At 57.1% G+C, this 20,454-nt stretch overlaps 1 protein-coding gene across 2 annotated transcripts in view; it reads left to right on the top strand.

Moving 5' to 3' along the window:
* Window positions 1-20,097, top strand: part of SGSM2 (small G protein signaling modulator 2) — a 36,829-nt gene extending 16,732 nt beyond the window's left edge. The window contains exons 3-24 of one of the 2 annotated variants that reach the window (XM_044248149.1): window positions 2,703-2,865; window positions 3,149-3,310; window positions 3,600-3,667; window positions 3,766-3,911; window positions 4,247-4,381; window positions 4,927-5,051; window positions 5,416-5,483; window positions 5,688-5,848; window positions 5,982-6,108; window positions 7,679-7,813; window positions 11,547-11,697; window positions 12,478-12,542; window positions 12,631-12,776; window positions 13,276-13,404; window positions 13,628-13,810; window positions 15,535-15,921; window positions 16,172-16,296; window positions 16,726-16,808; window positions 17,022-17,131; window positions 17,566-17,662; window positions 18,168-18,335; window positions 18,525-20,097. In XM_044248149.1, the coding sequence (XP_044104084.1) occupies window positions 2,703-2,865; window positions 3,149-3,310; window positions 3,600-3,667; window positions 3,766-3,911; window positions 4,247-4,381; window positions 4,927-5,051; window positions 5,416-5,483; window positions 5,688-5,848; window positions 5,982-6,108; window positions 7,679-7,813; window positions 11,547-11,697; window positions 12,478-12,542; window positions 12,631-12,776; window positions 13,276-13,404; window positions 13,628-13,810; window positions 15,535-15,921; window positions 16,172-16,296; window positions 16,726-16,808; window positions 17,022-17,131; window positions 17,566-17,662; window positions 18,168-18,335; window positions 18,525-18,613 (3,023 nt within the window). In that variant the 3' untranslated portion in view covers window positions 18,614-20,097. The remainder of the gene's footprint in view (window positions 1-2,702; window positions 2,866-3,148; window positions 3,311-3,599; window positions 3,668-3,765; window positions 3,912-4,246; window positions 4,382-4,926; window positions 5,052-5,415; window positions 5,484-5,687; window positions 5,849-5,981; window positions 6,109-7,678; window positions 7,814-11,546; window positions 11,698-12,477; window positions 12,543-12,630; window positions 12,777-13,275; window positions 13,405-13,627; window positions 13,811-15,534; window positions 15,922-16,171; window positions 16,297-16,725; window positions 16,809-17,021; window positions 17,132-17,565; window positions 17,663-18,167; window positions 18,336-18,524) is intronic. The other variant, XM_044248150.1, reaches the window with a different exon arrangement.
* The last annotated feature ends 357 nt before the right edge of the window (window positions 20,098-20,454 follow it).

The following is a 20,454-nucleotide window of genomic DNA, read 5'->3' as shown; positions in this document are numbered from 1 at the left end:
CTGCCACTCTGTCTGCCTGTGCTCGTTCTCTCTCTCTCTGACAAATAAATAAAATCTTAAAAAAAAAAAAAAGAATACCTGGCATAGAGGGTCATTTATGTTGCTTGGAAGGTAGAGAGTTGTGAGGGATTTCTCCTTACCTAGACATTCCCTGGCACCTTGCCTGCATTCCATAGAAGGAACTTAGGGGATATGCCATGAGTAGGAGGGTACTGGGCATGATGTCTGGGTTTCTCTTGATATTCTCTACTTGCAGTATTTGCCTCTGCTCACCCCGGAGAACCCTAACACCTGTGCCCAGAGGCTTCCTGAGAGTGTGGGTGCAGCCCAGCGGGTGGAAGCACTACTACCTGCAGTCCCGGCGCCCCATCCTCGCTGCATTTGCAGTCTCCTGGGGAAGGTGGGAAGGCTAATGACTCATTATGCCAGCAGTTAGTCACATTACTGAGGCGCGTGATTCCCTCTAGGACTGGTGCCACCTGCTGCCACTCTGGTCACGTTCAGTGCTGCTTCTCTGCCCCTGAAATGGGGAGTGCAACCCCAGGAAATGGTCACCACTTTCCTATCAGTGCTGCAACCCCAGGATCAAGAGACCGGGTCTCACTCACCTGTGCACAGGGCCACACAGGACCTCCAGGGACCAAGGGGACAGCCATGGAGTAGAGTATGTGGACACTTAAGGAGAGATTCTCCCACATGCCCCATACACACGTGATATGTGTAGGTATATCCATTTGTATACACGTGTGCACACACATGCGTGAATATGCTAGGAGGGAAAGGCTTTGCCTTGTAAAATAAAGTCTTCTGGGACCTGAGCAGAGAAGAGCCCAGTAGGAAGCTCCTAGGAGAGGGAGGGTCATGCCTTATTTCCCCTGGGTTCAACCTACAGGTCGGTCCCCAGGACTCTTTCCAACCTCTTGACTTCAATACAAGAGAGGGTCAGACACAACTCATAGGATAGCAGTGACTGCCTGTCAGTACTGAAAATGAGAACAAAAACCAGATGAGAACCTGGGATCAGTGGTTATTTCCCAAGGCCAGGCTTCATATTCTAAAGCCTTTTTTTTTAAAGATTTTATTTATTTATTTGACAGAGAGAGATCACAAGTAGGCAGAGAGGCAGGCAGAGAGAGAGAGAGGAGGAAGCAGGCTCCCTGCTGAGCAGAGAGCCCGACGCGGGACTCGATCCCAGGACCCCGAGATCATGACCTGAGCCGAAGGCAGCGGCTCAACCCACTGAGCCACCCAGGCGGCCCTAGGCTTCATATTCTAATGACGCTAGGCACAGTCAAGCTGATGGGGCCTTAATTCCCCTCTTCCTGAGAGAACAGCATCTCCACCTACCTCTGGGCAGCCTGTGATTCCCTCTCTCCTCTTCCTGCCAGGGAGAGTCTTGCAAAAACCCAGCCCTTGCAGGTTAACCATGGAACAGGATCTCGCTAAAAGGGTTGAGGACTCAGGCACCCGACAAGGACAGAGTACCTCCTGCGTGCCAGACTCATGCAAGGACTTTACTCAGTTCATCCTGTGTGACGTTTCATGCCAGTCCTAAGAAGTAGCCCCATTCCAGATGTGGAACTCGATCCCAGGACGCTGGGATCATGACCTCAGCCAAAGGCAGCAGCCTAACCAACTGAGCCACCCAGGTGTCCCTATGCCAGGTATTCTTAACCCAGCCATGTGCTCCTTGGCCACGGACTGTTCGAAACAGGCTCAGAGTTTTCCCCCACATTTCCCAGGGGTGGTGAGTGGCCATGTGCTAAGCTCCAGACCCTGTTCTGACTCCCATCTCCGTCATAGCACTGTTGTCAGTCCGTATAGAAAGAACACCTGTGTGACATGAGGGGACCCCTCTTTCTTCCACCTATGGGGCCCCCCAACACACCTGGAAGAAGTGAAAGGGCCTGGGCCAGGGTTTAGGATCCTGGGTGGTGGTTCTGGCTCTGCCACTGCATGACTATGATCAACTCCCTTCCTCTTTCTGGACCTTTCCCTCCTCATAATGGGTGAGCACCCCCCATTCACACTAATATTTTTAGACTCTGCACATGCCTGGGGCAACTCCCCACTCTTTCCCCCCAAGTCCTTCTTTCCTTCCTGCAGGATCCAGATGGGGGTAATAAACTAGCCCCTAAAAACATGAATGAGTAAAGGGAAATCCTGCCAGCATGGGAAATAGAAATCTCTCGCTCTCGGCTGCAGAGCTCATCAATAATTCAGGAGCCATTGTTGGGTGTGATCTCTGCCGCAGCCTCATCGATAGTTCACCTCCTTCACAGAGCTCTGTTCCTTAGCAACCACATCATCCATGCTTTCCAGGAGGGCTGCCAGGCTGTGTGCTCCCTGCAGCCCCTGTCCTGTCGGGACTGTCCATGCTTGACCTTGTGGGCCGGGGAGGAGCCACTGGAACTTGCAGCTTTGGTCCTCACAGTCCTGGGGGAGTGCTGCACACAGGAGGCATGTACATACCAGGCAAGGGACAGGGAGAGGGATGTTATGGCATGTCAGCCTCTGAAGGTCCACCCTGGGCAGGGACGGAGAGACAGGGAGGGGAATTTCGAAAGGAGGTCAGGGCATATGGTCCTGGCCTGCCCCTTTCCCTCATCCCAGCATGGGTCAGGGCCTGCCCATACTCCGTACTGCACTCTCCCTTTCCCCCTTGCACCCAGGCTCAGATGCTGGTTTTCTCTGCGGCTCAGGTGCAGTGGAGGCTTGCCTCCTACATCAGCTAAGACGGCGTGCTGCTGGCTTCCTGCGCAGTGATAAGATGGCCGCCCTGTTCACCAAGGTGGGGAAGACGTGCCCGGTGGCTGGGGAAATTTGCCACAAGGTACAGGAGCTACAGCAACAAGTGGAGAGCAGGTGAGCCCTGGGCTGGCTCCTCCCATCACGCCCCTCTGCTCCTTGCACTTGGCATTTGCTGCTTCCCAGGCTGGATTCCTGGGCTCATTTTTTGCAGGGTCCCTGGGGTGAGAGACCAGTCTCAGGGTGGGGGTTGGCTCCTTTTGGACACAAGCCCCCATGTCAACTCCTCATCTTCGTCACCCCTCTGGGTTCTTGTGGCACCAAACTCTGCTCCTAGTGCTGCCTGTCTGGGGCTTCCCCCCCAGACCTTCCATTTCTGAAGCCCACGATCTCTTTGCAGGAAACCCTCAGCAGGCAACCAGGACGCCCTGCGGAGACAGGGCTCTGCCGGCGGGAAGGCCCCAGCACTCAGCCTGCAGGCTTTAAAGCACATATGGGTGCGCACAGCACTCATCGAGAAAGTGCTGGACAGGGTCATACAGTACCTTGTAGAGAACTGCAGGTGACTGCCCCGTCCCCCCAGGCAGCCCCTCCCTGGGGCCCACTTCCCGAGCAGTCCTTCAGCCCGATCCTTCAGCATGCATGATTGTCCCCAGCAGTGTCTAGGCATGCCCCATCTTCCCCTCTCGTATCCGGAAAGCATAGACCACACTGTGCTCCCCACAGAGCTCAGTCCTTGTGGACTCATTTCTTATTAGTGACTCCCATGAAAGGGTCTTTGTGGGGATGTCCATTCTTGGTCGGCTTGACTGTCCTGGAATGAGCCCCCCGTCTCTCTCTCCCCCTGGCAGCAAGTACTACGAGAAGGAGGCGTTACTATCAGATCCTGTGTTTGGCCCCATCTTGGCCTCTCTTCTAGGTGAGCCTGAGAGCAGAGAAGCCTGTGCTGGGCCGGTGGGGACTGAGGGGCAGGTGCTGAAGGGGCCGCATCCGAGCTAACTGTCCCTGTCTCCACAGTGGGACCCTGCGCCTTGGAGTACACCAAGCTCAAGACGGCTGATCACTACTGGACTGACCCGTCCGCGGATGAGCTGGTCCAGAGGCATCGTATCCGGGGTCCCCCTAATCGCCAGGACTCCCCTGCAAAGCGCCCAGCCCTTGGAGTAGGTATCCCTCTCCCCACTCTTATACTTATCCAGGCTATGCCCATGGCCCTGTAGGAAAGGGCGGCTTGGCCTCCGTGTTCCTTGCAGACATAGGCTGGACCTTAGAAATGCATCAAGGTCATGGCTACCACAGGAGAGGAGAGCCTTTTATCCCTGCTGGCACTCACATAAACGCCAGGAGCACATCAGTGGCTCGTGGCTGGAGGGTGGCCGAGAGCAGACCCGGGACAGAATGGACCCCTGGGTCAGCTAGAGAGGGTCTGTGTGGAAGCCTCGTGTTGTCTGAGGCAGATATCCTGGGGCTGCAGGCTGAGCTGTGCCTTCCTGTTTAGATCCGGAAGCGGCATTCGAGTGGCAGCGCAGCAGAGGACAGGTTGGCTGCCTGTGCTCGTGAGTACGTGGAGTCCTTGCACCAGAATTCAAGGACACGGCTTCTCTACGGCAAGAACAACGTGCTGGTGCAGCCGGTAAGAAAACTGAATGCCCTCTTCTCCCTCTTCAGAAAGGCCCAGGACTGGAACCTTCCAGTAACATGTGTCCCCTTCCTCAGGGGCTTGACTATAGAGAAGTAAGTGGGACCCCCTCTCCCCCGCTCCCCTTTACTTTGCCCTCATATGCCCTGTGTCCAACATCGAGCTGGCAGCAGCCGACTCTGTTAGTTGGCATCTGCACTGCTAACTGAGAAGCAGGCTGTCCAAAGATGGGAATGGCAGCCTGATGGCAGGGTGAACTCCTAGCTTAGGTAAGGTTGGCCCAGGACATACCTGGTATCCAGGAGGCTGACAGAACAGAGAACAGAGCCAGTAGCCCCAGGCCAGCCAGGGAGAGGAGGGACCCACATCTGCATGCAGCTCATGTTCTCCCCTCCCTCCTCCTGGCCTCCATTCCAGGGTCCTGGGACTGTGCTAACTCGGGCTCCCCAGCTCCCGCCTGGAGCTTAGGTCTCAGAGGCCTCTCCTGGGAGTCTTAGCACCTTGTCACCTCTGCCTTCTGCTGTGTTTCCTCCCCACAGAAGGAGGACATGGAGGCCGTCCCTGGCTACCTCTCCCTGCACCAGGCTGCAGAGAGCCTAACTCTGAAGTGGACCCCCAACCAGCTCATGAACGGGACTCTGGGGGACTCCGAGCTGGAGAAAAGGTGGGGGCTCTGGGACTCTAGGCAGGGGGGTGCACAGACTCCGCTTGCTCCAGGAGGCAGGCCTCACTTCTATCCTGATGCCAAGAATTGCAGGAATAGGCTGCCTAAAGAGAGTCCCAAGCTCTCTAAGATCAAGCCAGGCCTGGGCATGAAGAGGTTGGCCTGAGCCAAGCTCAAGGCAGCTGAGACTGCTAGGCTCTGTGCCATGACAGCACAGGCCCAGATGGACATGCCTGGGTGAGGTCACTTCTCGGCCACAGTCCTCCTGTCTTCAGGGTCATTTCACAGGTTTTGGCGGTGGGAAATGAAGAAAGTGGGATGACGGGTCTCGTGACACAGTGACATGGATCTGGTTGCTTTCCAGCGTTTACTGGGACTATGCCCTGGTTGTTCCCTTCAGTCAGATCGTCTGCATCCACTGCCACCAGCAAAGTGAGCCTCCCTTGTCCTGGGCACAGGGTTGAGGACAGAGAGAGACAGCCCCTTCCCGGCCACATGCTGTACAGGGCCCATTGGGTGTCCTGGCCTCCTCCTGTCATGCCCATGCGTCCGGTCGGGAGGCCTGGCTGACTGGGTTGTGGTGGTGACCATGGGGTCTCGGAGGCCCAGCCTCACCCGTGCATGTACACCCCACAGAGAGCGGTGGCACGCTCGTGCTGGTGAGCCAGGATGGCATCCAGAGGCCCCCGCTGCACTTCCCACAGGGAGGCCACCTGCTTTCCTTTCTGTCCTGCCTGGAGAATGGCCTGCTGCCCCGAGGACAGCTAGAGCCCCCGCTCTGGACCCAGCAGGGGAAGGTACCTCAGGGCTCGGGATGTGCACTTCCTTCCTTTCTGCACTGGAGTTCTTAGCGACTCCCTCAGGCAGGACCAGGGATCAGAGGCTGCCCTGCACAGGCCAACCCCCCCCCCCCCCGCCTTCCCTCCACAGGGGAAAGTGTTCCCCAAGCTACGGAAACGCAGCAGCATGCGGACCATGGATGTGGAGGAGATGGGCACCGGGCGGGCCACAGACTACGTGTTCCGCATCATTTACCCCGGCCACAGGCATGAGCACAGTGAGTGTCTCAACCTTCATCCGTGGAGGAAGAGAGAAAGACGCTTAGGGAGGTGGGGGAGTGCCGTGTCACCCAGGAGGGGTGGCAGGCAGGGTCCATTCACCGACCAGGCCTCTCGCCAGACCTTGCCCTGCAGATCAATCCTTTGAGAAGCTGCCTCTCTTCTACCTGGCTGTCTTCCCCCACCTTGTCACCCCAAGATACTTGCCTCAGCCAATACTGTACAGTTTTCTCTTAGCCTTTCCTGCCCTGGCCTGAGGGGGAAAAAAAGTGGTGAGACTAGAAAGGGAAGGTGGAGAACTCCATTCCTCCAGGGCCCACGGCCCGCCTGCCACAAGGCATCCTGTGTGTAGGATCAGTGCTTCCTTTGGGATGGCACAAGTTGTTCCTGATTCCCCCAGAGCCAGAGCCCTCCTTGGACCAGCTACTGGTCAGAGAAGCTTTAGCTGGAGTAGGGGTGCACCTGAAGGGGAAACTTGGAGCTGATCAGGGATCCTTGGTGACTGGGGTCCGAGAGATGGTTTGGCACTCGTGGGTCCTGCCCCACCTGGACACACACCTCTGGGCCCATGGGGCCTGTCTACGTATCTGCCAACATCAGCGTTCCCTTTCTGGTGTCAGTGCTGCTGCTCCCTGTAGATTTCTCTGGGCCAGACTCCGAGTCTTGGGGATAAGCTCAGGGAATTTATGAGCACAGAGCATTTTTTGCCAACTGAGCCACCTGGTCACTAAATTTCCTAACTTGGGCCAATAAGTTGTCAGCAAGTTGTTTCTGCATTAGCAGACAGATGACCCAGACAGCAAACACATAGCCGTAGCCCAGATAGCCCCAACAGGCCTGATGGGCATGAGCCACGGGGGGCCATTGGACCCCCTCCCAGAGTTGCTTAACTAGGAGCCACACCTTATGTCAGAACGTGTTTGCAAACCTGCCATTTAATCTTGGGCTGCTGCTCAGCTGAGATGACCCACGTACCCTCTTTAAGCCTTGGCATCTCCTAGTTCTGGTCACTTTGCTTTAAGGACTGTGTCCCAGAGGGCAAGCCAGGGCACCCAGGAACTGAAACCCAATGGAGTCACTCGGGCTCCTCGTATGCAGCTCTGGGCAAACCTTGACGAAGTTTGGATTTACAGTGTCAGGAGGCGGATTTGGGGTAATCTGCAGATTTGGTTCAGCCTGACCATGACGTGAGCTGGAGATCGATCAGGATCCATCTGCCAGCAGTTGTGCCAGCTCTGGCCAGGGCTGGGAACTCATGAGCTGCCTGCCTGTCCCCACTGGTCCCTGTCTTTCACTCCCCTTGCTCCCCCGTCAGTTCTCCGTCTTCTGTTCTTCCTAGACAGGGCCTCCTTCCACGGAGCTCTGGAGCTGCCACCTTGCCCTCACTCTCTTCCACACTGTCCCCAGTAAATAATTCAGAGAGCTCTCGGTCCCCCAGCCCATTCTCAGCGCCAGGAGGTTCAAGGCGACCCAGACTCTCTGGCCCCCTGCCTGCAAGGAGGGAGTCTGTGCCTCCCGCCAGGACCGGGTGCTCATGCCTCTGCCTCTCTCGCTGTTCTCTTTGAGCAGTCACTATTAACTACCACCACCTAGCGGCCAGCCGCGCGGCCTCGGTGGACGATGATGAGGAAGAGGAGGATAAACTGCACGCGATGCTCTCAATGATCTGCTCGCGGAACCTCACAGCTCCCAATCCGATGAAAGGTTTTTATCCCTCCCCCTGCCCCCGCCCCGTCCCACCCCACCCCGCCCCCTGGCCCACCTGCCACCCTCCGCAGGGGCTCGGGCCGGCAGTGTTGGCCTTATGGGACTGGGGTGGTCCCCCAGCAGGAGGCAGGTCAGGGAGGGTGGAAAGAGATGCTGGCAAGAAGAGGGGATGGTACAAAGAGCAGGGGGCTCAGGGCTCCCCATCGAGTCTGTAAGGGAGAGGGCTTCATGCCCGAGAGGGAGGATAGGAAGATCAGACCATCTGGTTGCCTCTCAGGAACCCGGAATATCTTTCCAAGCACTGTACCTGGGGGTCATGCTGGCAAACCTGAGGCAGTGTCTCTCTCTTTCTCCCTTACTGGCTGGGAAGACTGGCCTCCTGGCCCTGTACCTCTGACTTGTGACTTAACAGAAGCAGGATAGAGGTACAGGCCCCTCCCCAGCAGGGGTGAGGGCTCAACAGCTCACCTGAATGAGTCCCTAGCTCAGGCGAGGGGTTGGAGCCACAGCAGAAGGGGACCCAGGTCTGGGTTTACCCAGCGAGGCTGATGGCTCCAGCAGGTACTGCCTGGTGCTTCAGCATACAATCTAGAAATAAACGTGCCAGAGATCTAAGACAGGTGTTTCCCACCCTCCCAGACCTCAGAGCCACAGATTACAGAGGAGGTCCCTTCATTGTAAACGACCCAGCACAGTGCCCAGAGCTCCTCGGCGTTGGTTCCTCTGTCCACCACCCATCCTTCTTAGCACAGAGATAGGTCGGTAGAGAAGGAGAAACCCACTCTTTACAGAGTGACTTGGCCAGGTAACCTGGGAAGTTGAGGCCAGGATGCTCAAGGGAAAACCGGTTATGAAAGGGTTGGGGCCTGCTTTCTTGGAGTTTAAGGGAACTTGTCCATCCCCACCCATTCCTGTGCCATAGAATTAATTTCTTCTCCCCTTTTCCTGACCCTACAGAGGGTATCTAAGAATATGTGACATGCCCTTTATGCTTCCACAAACTTCTGCCAAACAGCCCAGTTCCTTAGCCCAGACACCAAATCAGCAATGAGCCCCCCACCCCAACCTCCACTCCCTGGGAAACTAAGTCTGTGGCCTAGCACCCACCTAGCACACCCTCAGCACAGCCCTAGCAGCTGCCCCCTATCTGCCACATGCCTGCCCTTGTGCCCTGCCTCCCTTGTAGCCCTCCTGGACAGGTCCCCCGGGTAGGAGTGCAAGGGAGCCTCACGTCTGATATTGTCTGCACACAGCTCGCCATCTGGTTCCTTGCAAACCTGGGCTCAGGGCTGCTTATTTACAGGCTAAGGTATTCAGAGCAGTGTAGAAAGGCTGAGTCAGGAAGGACAAGGATCCTTTTCCTACAGCGTGAGCGGATATCAGGCTGGAGGCTTGCGGGGGCTGGGGGGGAGTCCCACAGAGCCCCTGTCTTGGTAGACTTGGCGCTAGGAAGCCCAACCCTGACCAGTCTTAGGGCTGAGGCTTCCAGGGTCAGAGAAGCCTCCGTGCCTATGGAGCCCAGAGGCCTCAGGCCTCGTCTGGGCTTTCTCTTGGGGGAAATCGGGAACCAGACCAACCCAGTATGCAGGCCCTGGGCCCCCAGTACTTGGGAGGGGAGAGGAGGCAGGAGAGGAGAATTGGCAGGTGGTTGGGGTTGTGATGGGAGCTCCTACCCCTGCCCCAGTCCGTAATGACAACACTGTCGAGTCCGTTCTACTAGCCGTTGCTTTTCAGGCCTGCCACATGCTTGACTTGTGCATGTGAATCAAGGGACGGGTGTCCAGACTCTCCTCCCCTTCCCCCCCACCTCTCCTCCTCCTGCTACCTCCCCACAGAGCAGAGATGCTGTTCACTCTAATTCTGCTCCAGGCCAGGCACCTTTCACTCGGAGTCTTAGGGGCTGTGGGGTTCAACCATCCTGATCGTTTTTGCTTCATACTTTCCTCATGCTCAGAGGAGAGAGTCAGAGTCAAAGCTGGCCCAGCAGACCCCCCAATCCCCCCCTGTGTCCAGCCTGCTGCCCCTCACCCAGTCTCTCCAGAGCTCCAGCTATCTGCACTGGGTTAATTCAGAGATGCAGTGTTCAATGCTGGCTGGTTCAGCTCCTTCCTGGAGAATTAAGGTGAAGAGCATTGACCCAGGAGTCTTGCCTTGGTTGGGCCCTACTTTTGGGGCATGAGCTTGTTTCCCTATGTGCCCACCGTTCATCCTCTGCACCTGTCGCGCCCCCACCCCCACCCCCGCCTGCCCGCCTGTTGCCTGCTGCCTGCCTGGCTGGGCCTGTTCCCACCCTCCCTCTCATGACTGGCCTTTCTCTTGCCTGTTGCAGGAGCCCAGCTCCTGCCCCACCGAACCTGCATTTGTCCCCTCCCTCTTCTTCCCAGTTTTGGGCATGGCTTGCAACTCCTCACTCCCAGAGCCGCAGCCCTTTCCACACTGAGTATGTTCCCTTAATTTGCCTCCTGGTGGAGCTGAAGGGCCAGGTAGCTACAAAAATCCCAGCTGTGGGTCTGAGAAGAGAGCCTCAGGCCAAGACAGGGCATCTCCTGAGGGGATTGGAGGGGGCTTGGCTCCGCCCTCCCCACCAAGGCTCCCTCTGACAAAAATTGGGCCTAGGTCTGCTCCAGACTCCTAGCAGGCCAGGGCCCAGGCTGTGATTCATATGAAAAAGTACTGCTTGAAAAAAGTTTCTTTGTACTTCGACTTACAGCTGTCTTTCCTTCTTCTTCCCTCTTCTGTGCTCTCCTGTTCTCTCCTGGCTTCATCTCCTGGTCCTTACGCTTTCTGCCCTCACTTAGCTTCGTCTTTGTGACTCACAGAGTCCCCTGCAGGCGGTGTTCTGCCCCACTTGGGCCCTAGAAACTCTCAAGGGTCTTGAGTTCTGACTCAGACCAGCTGGGCTGGCTGAAAGGCTCCATCTGCTGGTGGCATAGATGTGTCCAGGGAGCCATCTTCTGAGGCTGCACTGGGCACGTTCTTCTGGGTGGCGGAACTAGGTGCCCAGCCACCGCCCCACAATGGCCTGACAGCTGGGACTTTTGCCCTTCCTGCCAGCTCACCTGTGTGCGTGCAGTCTGGCTGGGCGAGGCCAGAGAACTCAGGGAGAACCTGTGAGTTGGCAGCAAGGGCACCTAGCTGGGTGGGGGAGCACTGCTCCTCCTTAACCTGTGACAGGTTCTAGAACCCTCAGAGGGGTAAGGTCTGGCGACTGGGACGAGTGGCTCAGGGATCCTCAGGAGCTCTGATCAGTGGAGACTCCTGATGTGGAAAGGTTCCAAGGCTTGCCACATTCCTGGCACCTTCCTGCCCAGCTCAGAGTTTGTCCAGGACGACCAGGCTGAATTGTCGAGGGCAAAGCCAGCTGGCAGCGTTTTAAAGAGCTTAGGCTTTTGCTCCTTTTTTTTTTTTTTTTTGCTCCTCCCTCTAGAAAAACAAATGTTTTTTCCATCGCCAATAGCAAGATGGCGAGAACAGACACAAGTATCCACAACTCAGACCAAGTATTTTATCACATGCAGAAAGACTAGGCAGAAGGTGGGAAGCATCAGGCACCCTCTCTCTCCACGATTTCCATCTCCGAGCTCTGGACCAGGCAGGTGCCACCTTGGTGGTTTTCTACCAATGGGTGACTTCATGCTGCAGCTCTGGGCACAGAGGTGGGCATGCTATAAGGTGCTAGTGGGGAGGGAGGCCTGCCAGACCCTGACCATGGCCCCCTTCCTGTCCTCAGATGCTGGCGACATGATCGAAATGCAGGGCTTCGGGCCCAGCCTGCCAACCTGGCACCTGGAGTCCCTGTGCAGCCAGGGCTCCTGTCTCTTCTGCTCCACCCGCAGCTCCCCATATGCCACTCCCAGCCACTGCAGCTGTGTCCCCGACCGGTGAGTGGGCCCTGTGGCTGGGTCTGCCTATGTGCATTCTGCCCTTAGTGGCTGTGTCACTTGTCTGACAGGGTGGCCTCAGGCTGGACAGACCTGGGTTCAATTTCCCTTCTGCTACCTATGTGGCTTTGACATGTTACTGAGTCCCTGTGAGCCTCTACGTCTCTGAGCCTCTGTTTCCTCATCTGTAAAATGGGGAATAATAGAACCTCCTTTCTAAGGTACTTGTGAGGACCAAATGAGGTGTGTGACTCAGTGCCCAGAGCTGTGCCCTACACATAGTAGGTACTCAGCATGCAGGAGCTCTCCTTCCCAATGTGTACAGGGACTCTGCCGTCAGGCTGTGCATCTCAGGGCGCACATCAGATATCTGGGCACTGCCAGGGTATATGGATGGCATTTGTGTGAGGGCCACACGCCAGCCCCTGATGCTTTCACAGGCTGTTCTCTTCTACCTGTTAACTTCATTTTTTGCCTGTGACTCCTCATGACCCTGAGATAGTTCTCTACTTTCACCTGAGGAAACCAAGATTCACTAACATGAAGTGAAGTTAGTTGCTCAAAATCTCTTGGGTGGTTGGGGGCCAGGCTAGGTCCCCAGTAGCTCCATCTAGGGTGACTGACAGACCCAGGGAGGCCACAGATGTGCTACTGGGAAGCTGGTCCTACTCCTCATACCACTCGAGCACCTTACCTGCCCCTAGGCCAGAATGTCCTCTCTCAACCTCCTCCCACCAGAGGGGCCAATCCCCTCCCCTCTGAGCCAGGTTATTTCCACAGGTTGCCCCTCAGGCTGCTGTGTGAGAGCATGAAGAGGCAGATCGTGTCCCGGGCCTTCTATGGCTGTGAGTGTAGGGTGAGGTGGGGCCAAGAGCAGGGAGAGCTGGGGGAGGCACCATTGTCATGGGTCCTGGCTACCTCTGCCCCCCACAGGGCTGGCCTACTGCCGCCACCTGTCCACGGTACGGACCCATCTGTCAGCGCTGGTGCATCACAACATCATCCCTCCCACCCGGCCCCCGGGGGCCTCAGGGGGCCTCACCAAGGATGTGTGGAGCAAATATCAGAAGGACGAAAAGGTGCACACACTGAGGAGCCAGGGCCAGAGGCTGGGTCAAGGGGCTGGGGGTGGGGGGCAGGCAAAAGCAACAATGAGTATGGGGCAGGCTGCCCTGGGAGTAGCTCTTATTGACCAGATGGGCATTCAAGTAAAATGTACTAGAGGTCGGGACTGAGAGCCTTGGGGTGGCCCAGGTCATGGTGGAATCTCAGACAGCTGGGTCTGTGGGCTCCTGTGGGAAGGGGGATGACGGATCCTAGTCTGCTTCCACATTATTCTGAAACCTCGGGCAAATCTCTGTTGCCTGTCCTGGAAGGAAAGGAGGTTGAACTGGATCTCATCCAGCTGTGATCTGGGGCAGGGAGGACATGCCCCCCCCAAAGCAGGGCTGGCCTGGGCTTCAGTGGCGTGACAGAATCACTGTCCCCAGCCCCCCATGGGAGGAATGGAGCAGGGTCACCCCGTGGGGCTGTAGTGACCACGGGGGCTCTACGGTCTTTCCTTCCCGGGTGCCTCAGAACTACAAGGAGCTGGAGCTGCTCCGGCAGGTTTACTATGGGGGCGTGGAGCACGAAATCCGTAAGGACGTCTGGCCCTTTCTGCTTGGCCACTACAAGTTTGGCATGAGCAAGAAAGAGATGGAGCAGGTAAGGGGAGCCTACTTCCATGGGGTAGAGAGATGGGGAGCTGGGCCAAGGGGCCCCAGGGAGGGTCCTCTCAAGCCTTGGCCCCTTCCCAGCTGGAAAGAAATATGGCAGAGGAAGGTGTTAGCAGAGCAGCCCTGCTGTCTTCACCTTTAGGCCCAATCCTGGTCTCCAGCTGTCCTGGGATGCTCCCCCACCTCCGTGGTCGTGGTGTGCTCTCGGACAGGTGGACTCAGCTGTGGCAGCAAGGTACAAGAGGGTGCTGGCCGAGTGGAAGGCCTGCGAGGCGGCGGTGAGGCAGCGCGAGCGGGAGGCCCAGCCAGCCACGCTCACCAAGTTCTCCTCAGGCAGCAGCATCGACAGCCACGTTCAGCGCCTCGTCCACCGAGATTCCACCATCAGCAATGACGTGAGCCTGACGGGACCTGGGGGAGCTGGGGGCAGGGGCCGCTGGCGTTCTATAGGATTAAGGCGGAATCCTGAGCACCAGCCTGAGCTCTAGGAGTCACTGGGAGAATGGCTTAATGTGTCTGTGTGTCATTTTCTTCTGCTGAAAAGCTGGCTGACGGTCCCCCGGCCACCCACTTCTCTGAGTGTCGCAGGAATAAAATGAGTTAGTGCACTGTGTTCTGTTTTAATGGACAAACGGGGAAAGAAGCTTGGGTCAGGATTTAGGGAAGTCCTCCTTCCTTGTAGAGAGATCTTTCAAAGCTAGAAACAGGCAGCCCAGGGTTGGAGACCCAGGTCCATGGCCAGTGAGATGAGCAACTCCTTTTCTCTGGGGCTTGGTGTCCGCCTCTTAGCTCTGCTGTCCTCTGACCGTGGAGGTTTCACCAAGAGCTGTTGATCAGAGACCAGGACAGAGGGCTCCCATCGGCATCTACTGGCAAGACTACCCCCCAACCCCACCATCCACCATGGTGTCCTCTGTTCCCTATAGAACTGACAGTGCAAAGCTAGTTCAGAGCTTACGTAGTTCTCCTGGCCTTACCCTAGCCTTTAGATGAATAGAGAGTTTCACACTACAGCTGCTGGGCCAAACCAGAAACAATAAGAAATTACTATTCTTTGACTAACTTATGCTTTTTCCCTTTAAATTGTCTCTCTAGATAATGTCTAGTCATGTTACTTTACTAAATCCTTGCACTAACGGAGAACTGAAGCTGGAACAAGACTTAAAGAAATATAACCACCAAGAGAATTCTTTGCACTCCTTTCTCTGTGCCTTATTCTTAATCCCCTGTTCATGAGCGTGCGCTCTCTCTCTGCCTTTGGGTTCTGTGCCTTCCTGGGTCTGTACTGGTGCCCCTGCTGCTTTGCCCACGAGCAGCAATAGCTCTCCTTGCTGACACTGACGCGGGGCTCTGTGCTGCCTTTCCTGATTCTAACCCAATGCCTTATGCTTGTTGCCAGAGAGAAAACTCCTTTTAGCGTCCCTTTCCCTACATGTCCAAATAGAAAATCTGTATACATATAGTCTGTATATGTCTCTTTTCTTTTTCATAGGACTTGTCTATAGTGGCAGACTGTTAGAAATCTAGAACAGGTTATCTTTCACTTCTTTAAGCCCCCCTCCTAAGCTTGTGTGAAGCTCCCGTAACTGATTAGACTAGAGAAGATTCCTGTCTTGTTCTGCTAAATGTCCAATTCTGAACATAGGAAGAACCTGTTTTCCTCACACCTCCAGCCTGCTGCCCTCTGGGCTGCCCCAGCAGCCACCCCAAGGCTGGGGGCAGCCTTCATTCGTGTGCAGCTCTCCGGACCTGAGGCCGCCTTGTGACTGAGGTGTTTGGAGATCTACACGTGGCTCACGTTGGCCATCCAGTGTCTGAGCCTCCAGTTCCCCTTCCCTGTGGCCACTACAGGAAGTCCTGGCATGCTTCCCACCTTTTCTCAGGCCCCAGAGAGAGGCCCAGGAGGGGGACTAGATAGGGCTAAATATGGTGTCTTTCCGCTTGCCTGGAGCCTGATCGCTTTCCAGCTGGTTGCCTGGGTCAGAAGGGGAGGCTCGGCAAGCCGGTTGGAGGTGCATTGTGGAGGCCAGGACAAGGCCCGGTTCAGACCCCAGGAAGGAGACTGAGGGAAGGGGCTGGAGTATGGGTATGAGCCCCACCATCTCTTCACCACCACCAGGTATTTCTCTCTGTGGATGACCTGGAGCCCCCACAGCCCCCAGGCACTGAAGATTGCAGACCGGAGCCTGCACAGGAGCTAGGAGCAGGGCCCCTGGGCACCGCCGTGGTGGGACAGCAACAGTCCGTGGAGTTTGACTCTCCGGACTCAGGACTGCCATCCTCTCGCAATTACTCCGTGGCCTCGGGCATCCAGTCGAGCATAGACGAGACGCAGAGCATGGGCTTCGAAGAGGAGGATGGCGGTGGGGAGGAAGACTCCAGCAGGCTGGGCCCAGCAGCCGGTGCTTTCCCGGAGCCCCCAGATGCCAGCCAGCAGAAGGCCTCGCAGGCTAGCGAGCCGGAGGCAGGGGAGGAGCTGGCAGCCGTGTGTGCTGCTGCCTACACTGTATGTGGATGTTCCCCAGGCATTGTTCACAGCCAGCCCCAGAGGCCCTCCTGACCCTGACCCTGAGGCTTGGGGACAGGGGCTGGTGGGTGGCAGGTGGGGGCACCCTGACGGCCACATAGGGGATACTAAGCCCATCCCTCGACATCCCCGGAGGGCTCTGTTCTCAGAGTCCTGGGGTTTCTGCATTCTGCTATCTAGGGGTCCCTGCCAGCCCCCACTCACTCCTGAGGCCCTCCCGCTCTTTCAGATAGAATTACTGGATACTATGGCCTTAAATTTGCACCGCATTGACAAGGATGTGCAGCGCTGTGACCGCAATTACTGGTACTTCACGCCCCCCAACCTGGAGAGGCTCAGAGACGTCATGTGCAGGTGCTACACGGGGGAGGTCAAGGTGGGGAGGGGAAGATGGTTAGGTCTGGCAGGTGCCCTGCTCCTCTCCCTTGCGCTGAATCATAATTGGTGCTCTCTGCCTCTGCTCTCTGCGTTCCCTGCCGTGCTCCCCGCTCCACCCCTTTCTTTGTCTGAGGTCTGTCAATTCACAGCTTCAGCCAGACTCCTCCAGGAAACCTAGCTGATTGCCCCCTAACTGCCCCAGCCAGTTCACCATCTCTTTGCCTGAGCCCCCAAGGGCCTCAAGGACAGAAACCGTGGGCTCTCGACCATGGTCGTCCAAGTGTTTCAAGGTCGTGGAAAGACCGACTTCTGGGTAGCAGGCTGCTCTAGGGACCAGCTCCCCAGGGATCCCCACAGGGTAGAGGACAGCACACCCCCATGGTGACCATACCCCTGGCTTTTCAGCTACGTGTGGGAGCACCTGGACGTGGGCTATGTGCAGGGAATGTGTGACCTGCTTGCACCGCTCCTGGTCGTCTTGGACAACGGTGAGGGACCGAGCTGCGGTGGGGGGCAGGTAGAGCACATTTCCAGTGCTGTTGGGATTGGGCTGATGCCAGCCAGAGAAAGGAAAAGAAGACTGCTAGGTCTGGAAGGGTGGGGGTGTAAGCCAGCCCTGTCCTCTGGGCCACAGGACACCCCCTGTGAAGTGAGGCATGGGGGTCCTCTGCCTTGCCAGCCTCATTCCCATCTCCCCTCAGATCAGCTGGCCTACAGCTGTTTCAGCCACCACATGAAGCGGATGAGCCAGAACTTCCCCAATGGTGGTGCCATGGACACCCACTTTGCCAACATGCGCTCCCTCATCCAGGTGAGGTCAGCAGCTGCCCGTGGGCTGGGTACCAGGCACCACTGGGCTCATCTGTCACCCACAGGGAGGCCAGGGAGCGTTCTCAACATGCCCTTTTCACATAAGCTCAGTATCTTTCATTAGAGAACCATTGTTTCAACATTACAAATTGAGGGGCAATGTCAGCATGTGAATATGGCGCTCCTGAAAGTTGTGGTGAGCGGTGTGGTCGACAGTGAATTGAATACCCAGAAAGTGGTACAGTTCCACAAGGAGCACCTCCCTGAGAGCCGGCTGGGGCAGCAGAGCGCAGCCTCCACCTCAGGAGACTGGAGGGGCTCTCCCCAGGCAGCGCGCTGCTGGTGGCAGGTGGAGGGGCCTGGTGGGTGGGCAATGGTGGCCCCCAGAGAGGCAGTGGCAGCTCAGTCCTACTCCTTTTTCTTTACTTCTGCAAGATCCTGGACTCAGAGCTGTTTGAGTTGATGCACCAGAATGGAGACTATACCCACTTTTACTTCTGTTACCGCTGGTTCTTGCTGGATTTTAAGAGAGGTAAGAGGTGTGGGTGGGATGGTGGGGCTGGGCTCAGGGCGGTGGGAGACCCTCTTCCCCAGAGTCAGTGGCTGCTAGCCCTCCCTGCACTTCAGAACCACCTGGGGAGCTGGTTGGAGATGCCAGCGCCTCGGCCTCACCTGGCCCCAGCCTGAGGAAGCCTGGCTACTTGGACATCCACAGTTTTAAAAGCTCCTTCAGTGATTCCAAAGTGCTGCCAACAGTCACCCTCAGCCAGCGGTTCTGGGGACTGTTTTCCAGCCAAGTCTTCTCAAGCAGCAAGGCCCGTCCAAGTAGAGCTGCTCTGGGTGACAAGTGTCCAAGAAGTCCATCCCTGAGGAGAAGGGCCAGGGCATGACCTTGGCCCTGGAACCCTCCTCTTGGACTAGGTTCTGTGTAGTGGGGAGACTCCCAGGACTTGGGTCCCTAGAGCTCTGTCTCCACCTTTGGCTCCATTTGGGCCCTTGGGGAGCCAGGCTCAGCCTTAGCCTCCGACTGTCCCCAGAGCTGCTCTACGAGGATGTGTTCGCTGTGTGGGAGGTGATCTGGGCAGCCCGGCACATCTCATCAGAGCACTTTGTCCTGTTCATCGCCCTGGCCCTGGTGGAGGCCTACCGCGAGATCGTCCGCGACAACAACATGGACTTCACCGACGTCATCAGGTTCTTCAATGGTAGGAGCTGCCCCAGCCATCCTGGATGCCCCCAGTGGGAGCATGGGGGTCCCCACTCCTGGCCTGGGCAGGGCTGGAAGGGCTCCCGTCCCTGGAAGCAGGTGGAACAGCAGGGTGGGTGGCCACAGGGCTCCTCCCAGACGCCTGTCCCTGTCCCGGCAACTGTACAGCTGTGTGTGTGTCCCCCAGAACGGGCCGAGCATCATGACGCCCAGGAGATCCTGCAGATTGCCCGGGAACTCGTCCACAAGGTGCAGATGCTCATAGAGAACAAGTAATGGCTGCAGCCGGGAAGCGGTGGCCGACTAGAGCCCGGGCTCCAGGCCTAAGCACAGGGCGGGGAGTGGGGCAGCGGCACTGAGACTGCCAGACCCCCAGCCAGCCCTGCCTGCCCACTCGCTTTCCTAATAAAGTGCTTGTGAGCCCGGGATCCGACTCTGGGCAGCGCTAGCCTTGCGGGGTCACAAGTCAGGGGGCTGGATGCCTCGGGCTGGAAGGGAAGGGGACGGGTTGGCCTCAGGGAGTGACTGCCTTGGGGGACATCAACTCTGCTCCCCTCTCAGACACCTGGGAATAGCTCCCTGTCACCTGCAGCCTCAGCCTGGACTGCTCTCACAGCCTCTCCTAGCTCAGCCTGGGGCCCTGTAGAGTTAACAGGGCTGTAGCTGCCTGCCTCCCCACCCTCGCCCAACCCTGCATGGGTCATGTGGGCAAACGGATTCTGTGCTGGATCTCTTCTTCGAGTCCCTTGGCAGGCGATGTGCATGTGCCCACCCCAGCCCCAATGCAGGCTGCCAGCTTGGGCCTGGGTCCCGGGTGCAGGAGTCCAAAGATGTGGGACCTGGGTGGGAGCAGTCCTCCACAGCTGCACTGCCACTACCTCTGGCCACCCGAGGTGACCCCATGTCCTGCCCCGGCCCCACGGGGTGCTTGCGTGCACCTGCACGGTTTCACTTTCACCCCCTAGCTCTTGCTTTATGCATTAGTTGCTTCCCTGACAACAGTGTGACACTTGGGCCAGCTGGATGGTCTAGAATGCAGGGGAAGCACTTCCCTCTTGAGAGGAATTCCAGGGTAACTCTTGAGGGAGGAAATCCTCTCATAGCCTCCTCTCAGGAACAGGCCCTGGAGCTTCAGGGCAGTCCATCGCCAATCTCAGACATGAGTCCCTGGGTCTGGGGGAAGGGGAGGGTGCTTGGATCTCCTGTTTGTCCCTGGTGAGAAGCAAGGCCAGCTCTGCCTGCCCAATGCTTCTCAGGGTGCAGAGAGGCCTAGAGACCCAGGAACCCCCTTGGAGGAGCCTCACTCGCAGGGGTGCTAGGAAGGGCCTGGCTCCTTGGCACACTGCTTGCTCTGCCATCCCCACTTCTCCTCCACCCCTAAACACGTGAGGCTAAGGCTTTGACCTGGGGCCAGGAGGCCACTCTACCACAGGGGCGAGGGCTTGTCCTGCAGTCACTTCGGTCTGGAGACTTCCTGCATCTGAGGAACAGGGAAAGGGCCCCGTGGCCCTCCTGCCTCCAGTACAGTCTCCCCAGCCCATCCCTGTCCTGGGCACTGCCTAGCCCATCTGGGGACCAGCTGCCCCACTGCCTACCCCTGTTGTCTGTGAGTCCTTGGCTGCCACCAGGCATGGTGGCCCATGTGTGCCTGCCTTAGTGACTCAGTGGTTTTGTGAGAAGCAGAGTGTTTATGTTTTTGTTTTTCCTTGGAACTATACTCTTCAGTGTTAACAGACCAATAAACATAGCATTTGGCAATGCCTGAGCCTCTGGGGGCTGCTTGGGGGTTGGCGCTAGACAATGAGTGTCAGCACTCCCTATCCCCCCGGCTGGGCTTCTGGGACCAGAGGGAATTCTACAGCCACAGCGATAGGTCTGCTGGCCCTCTAATCGTGGAAGCCCTGCCCACACAGAGCTGCTAAATGGAAGCACCTGGATTCCCACTCAGGCCCCTGGCAGGCTCCAGCTGGGGAGTTTTTGCCTATCCTTAAGATCCAGTGATAACCCTCAGATGACACTGGGTCAGCATCGCCAGAGGCCGAGGCTTCATCTTTCTCTTCAGTGCCAGACAGTGGGATACTAACACTAACTATAAGCTTTCCCTAAAGTCAAGGGAT

This window comes from Neovison vison, chromosome 5 (genome assembly GCF_020171115.1).
Source record: "Neovison vison isolate M4711 chromosome 5, ASM_NN_V1, whole genome shotgun sequence".
NCBI lineage: Eukaryota > Metazoa > Chordata > Mammalia > Carnivora > Mustelidae > Neogale > Neogale vison.
This window is presented reverse-complemented; position numbering and strand designations above follow the sequence as displayed.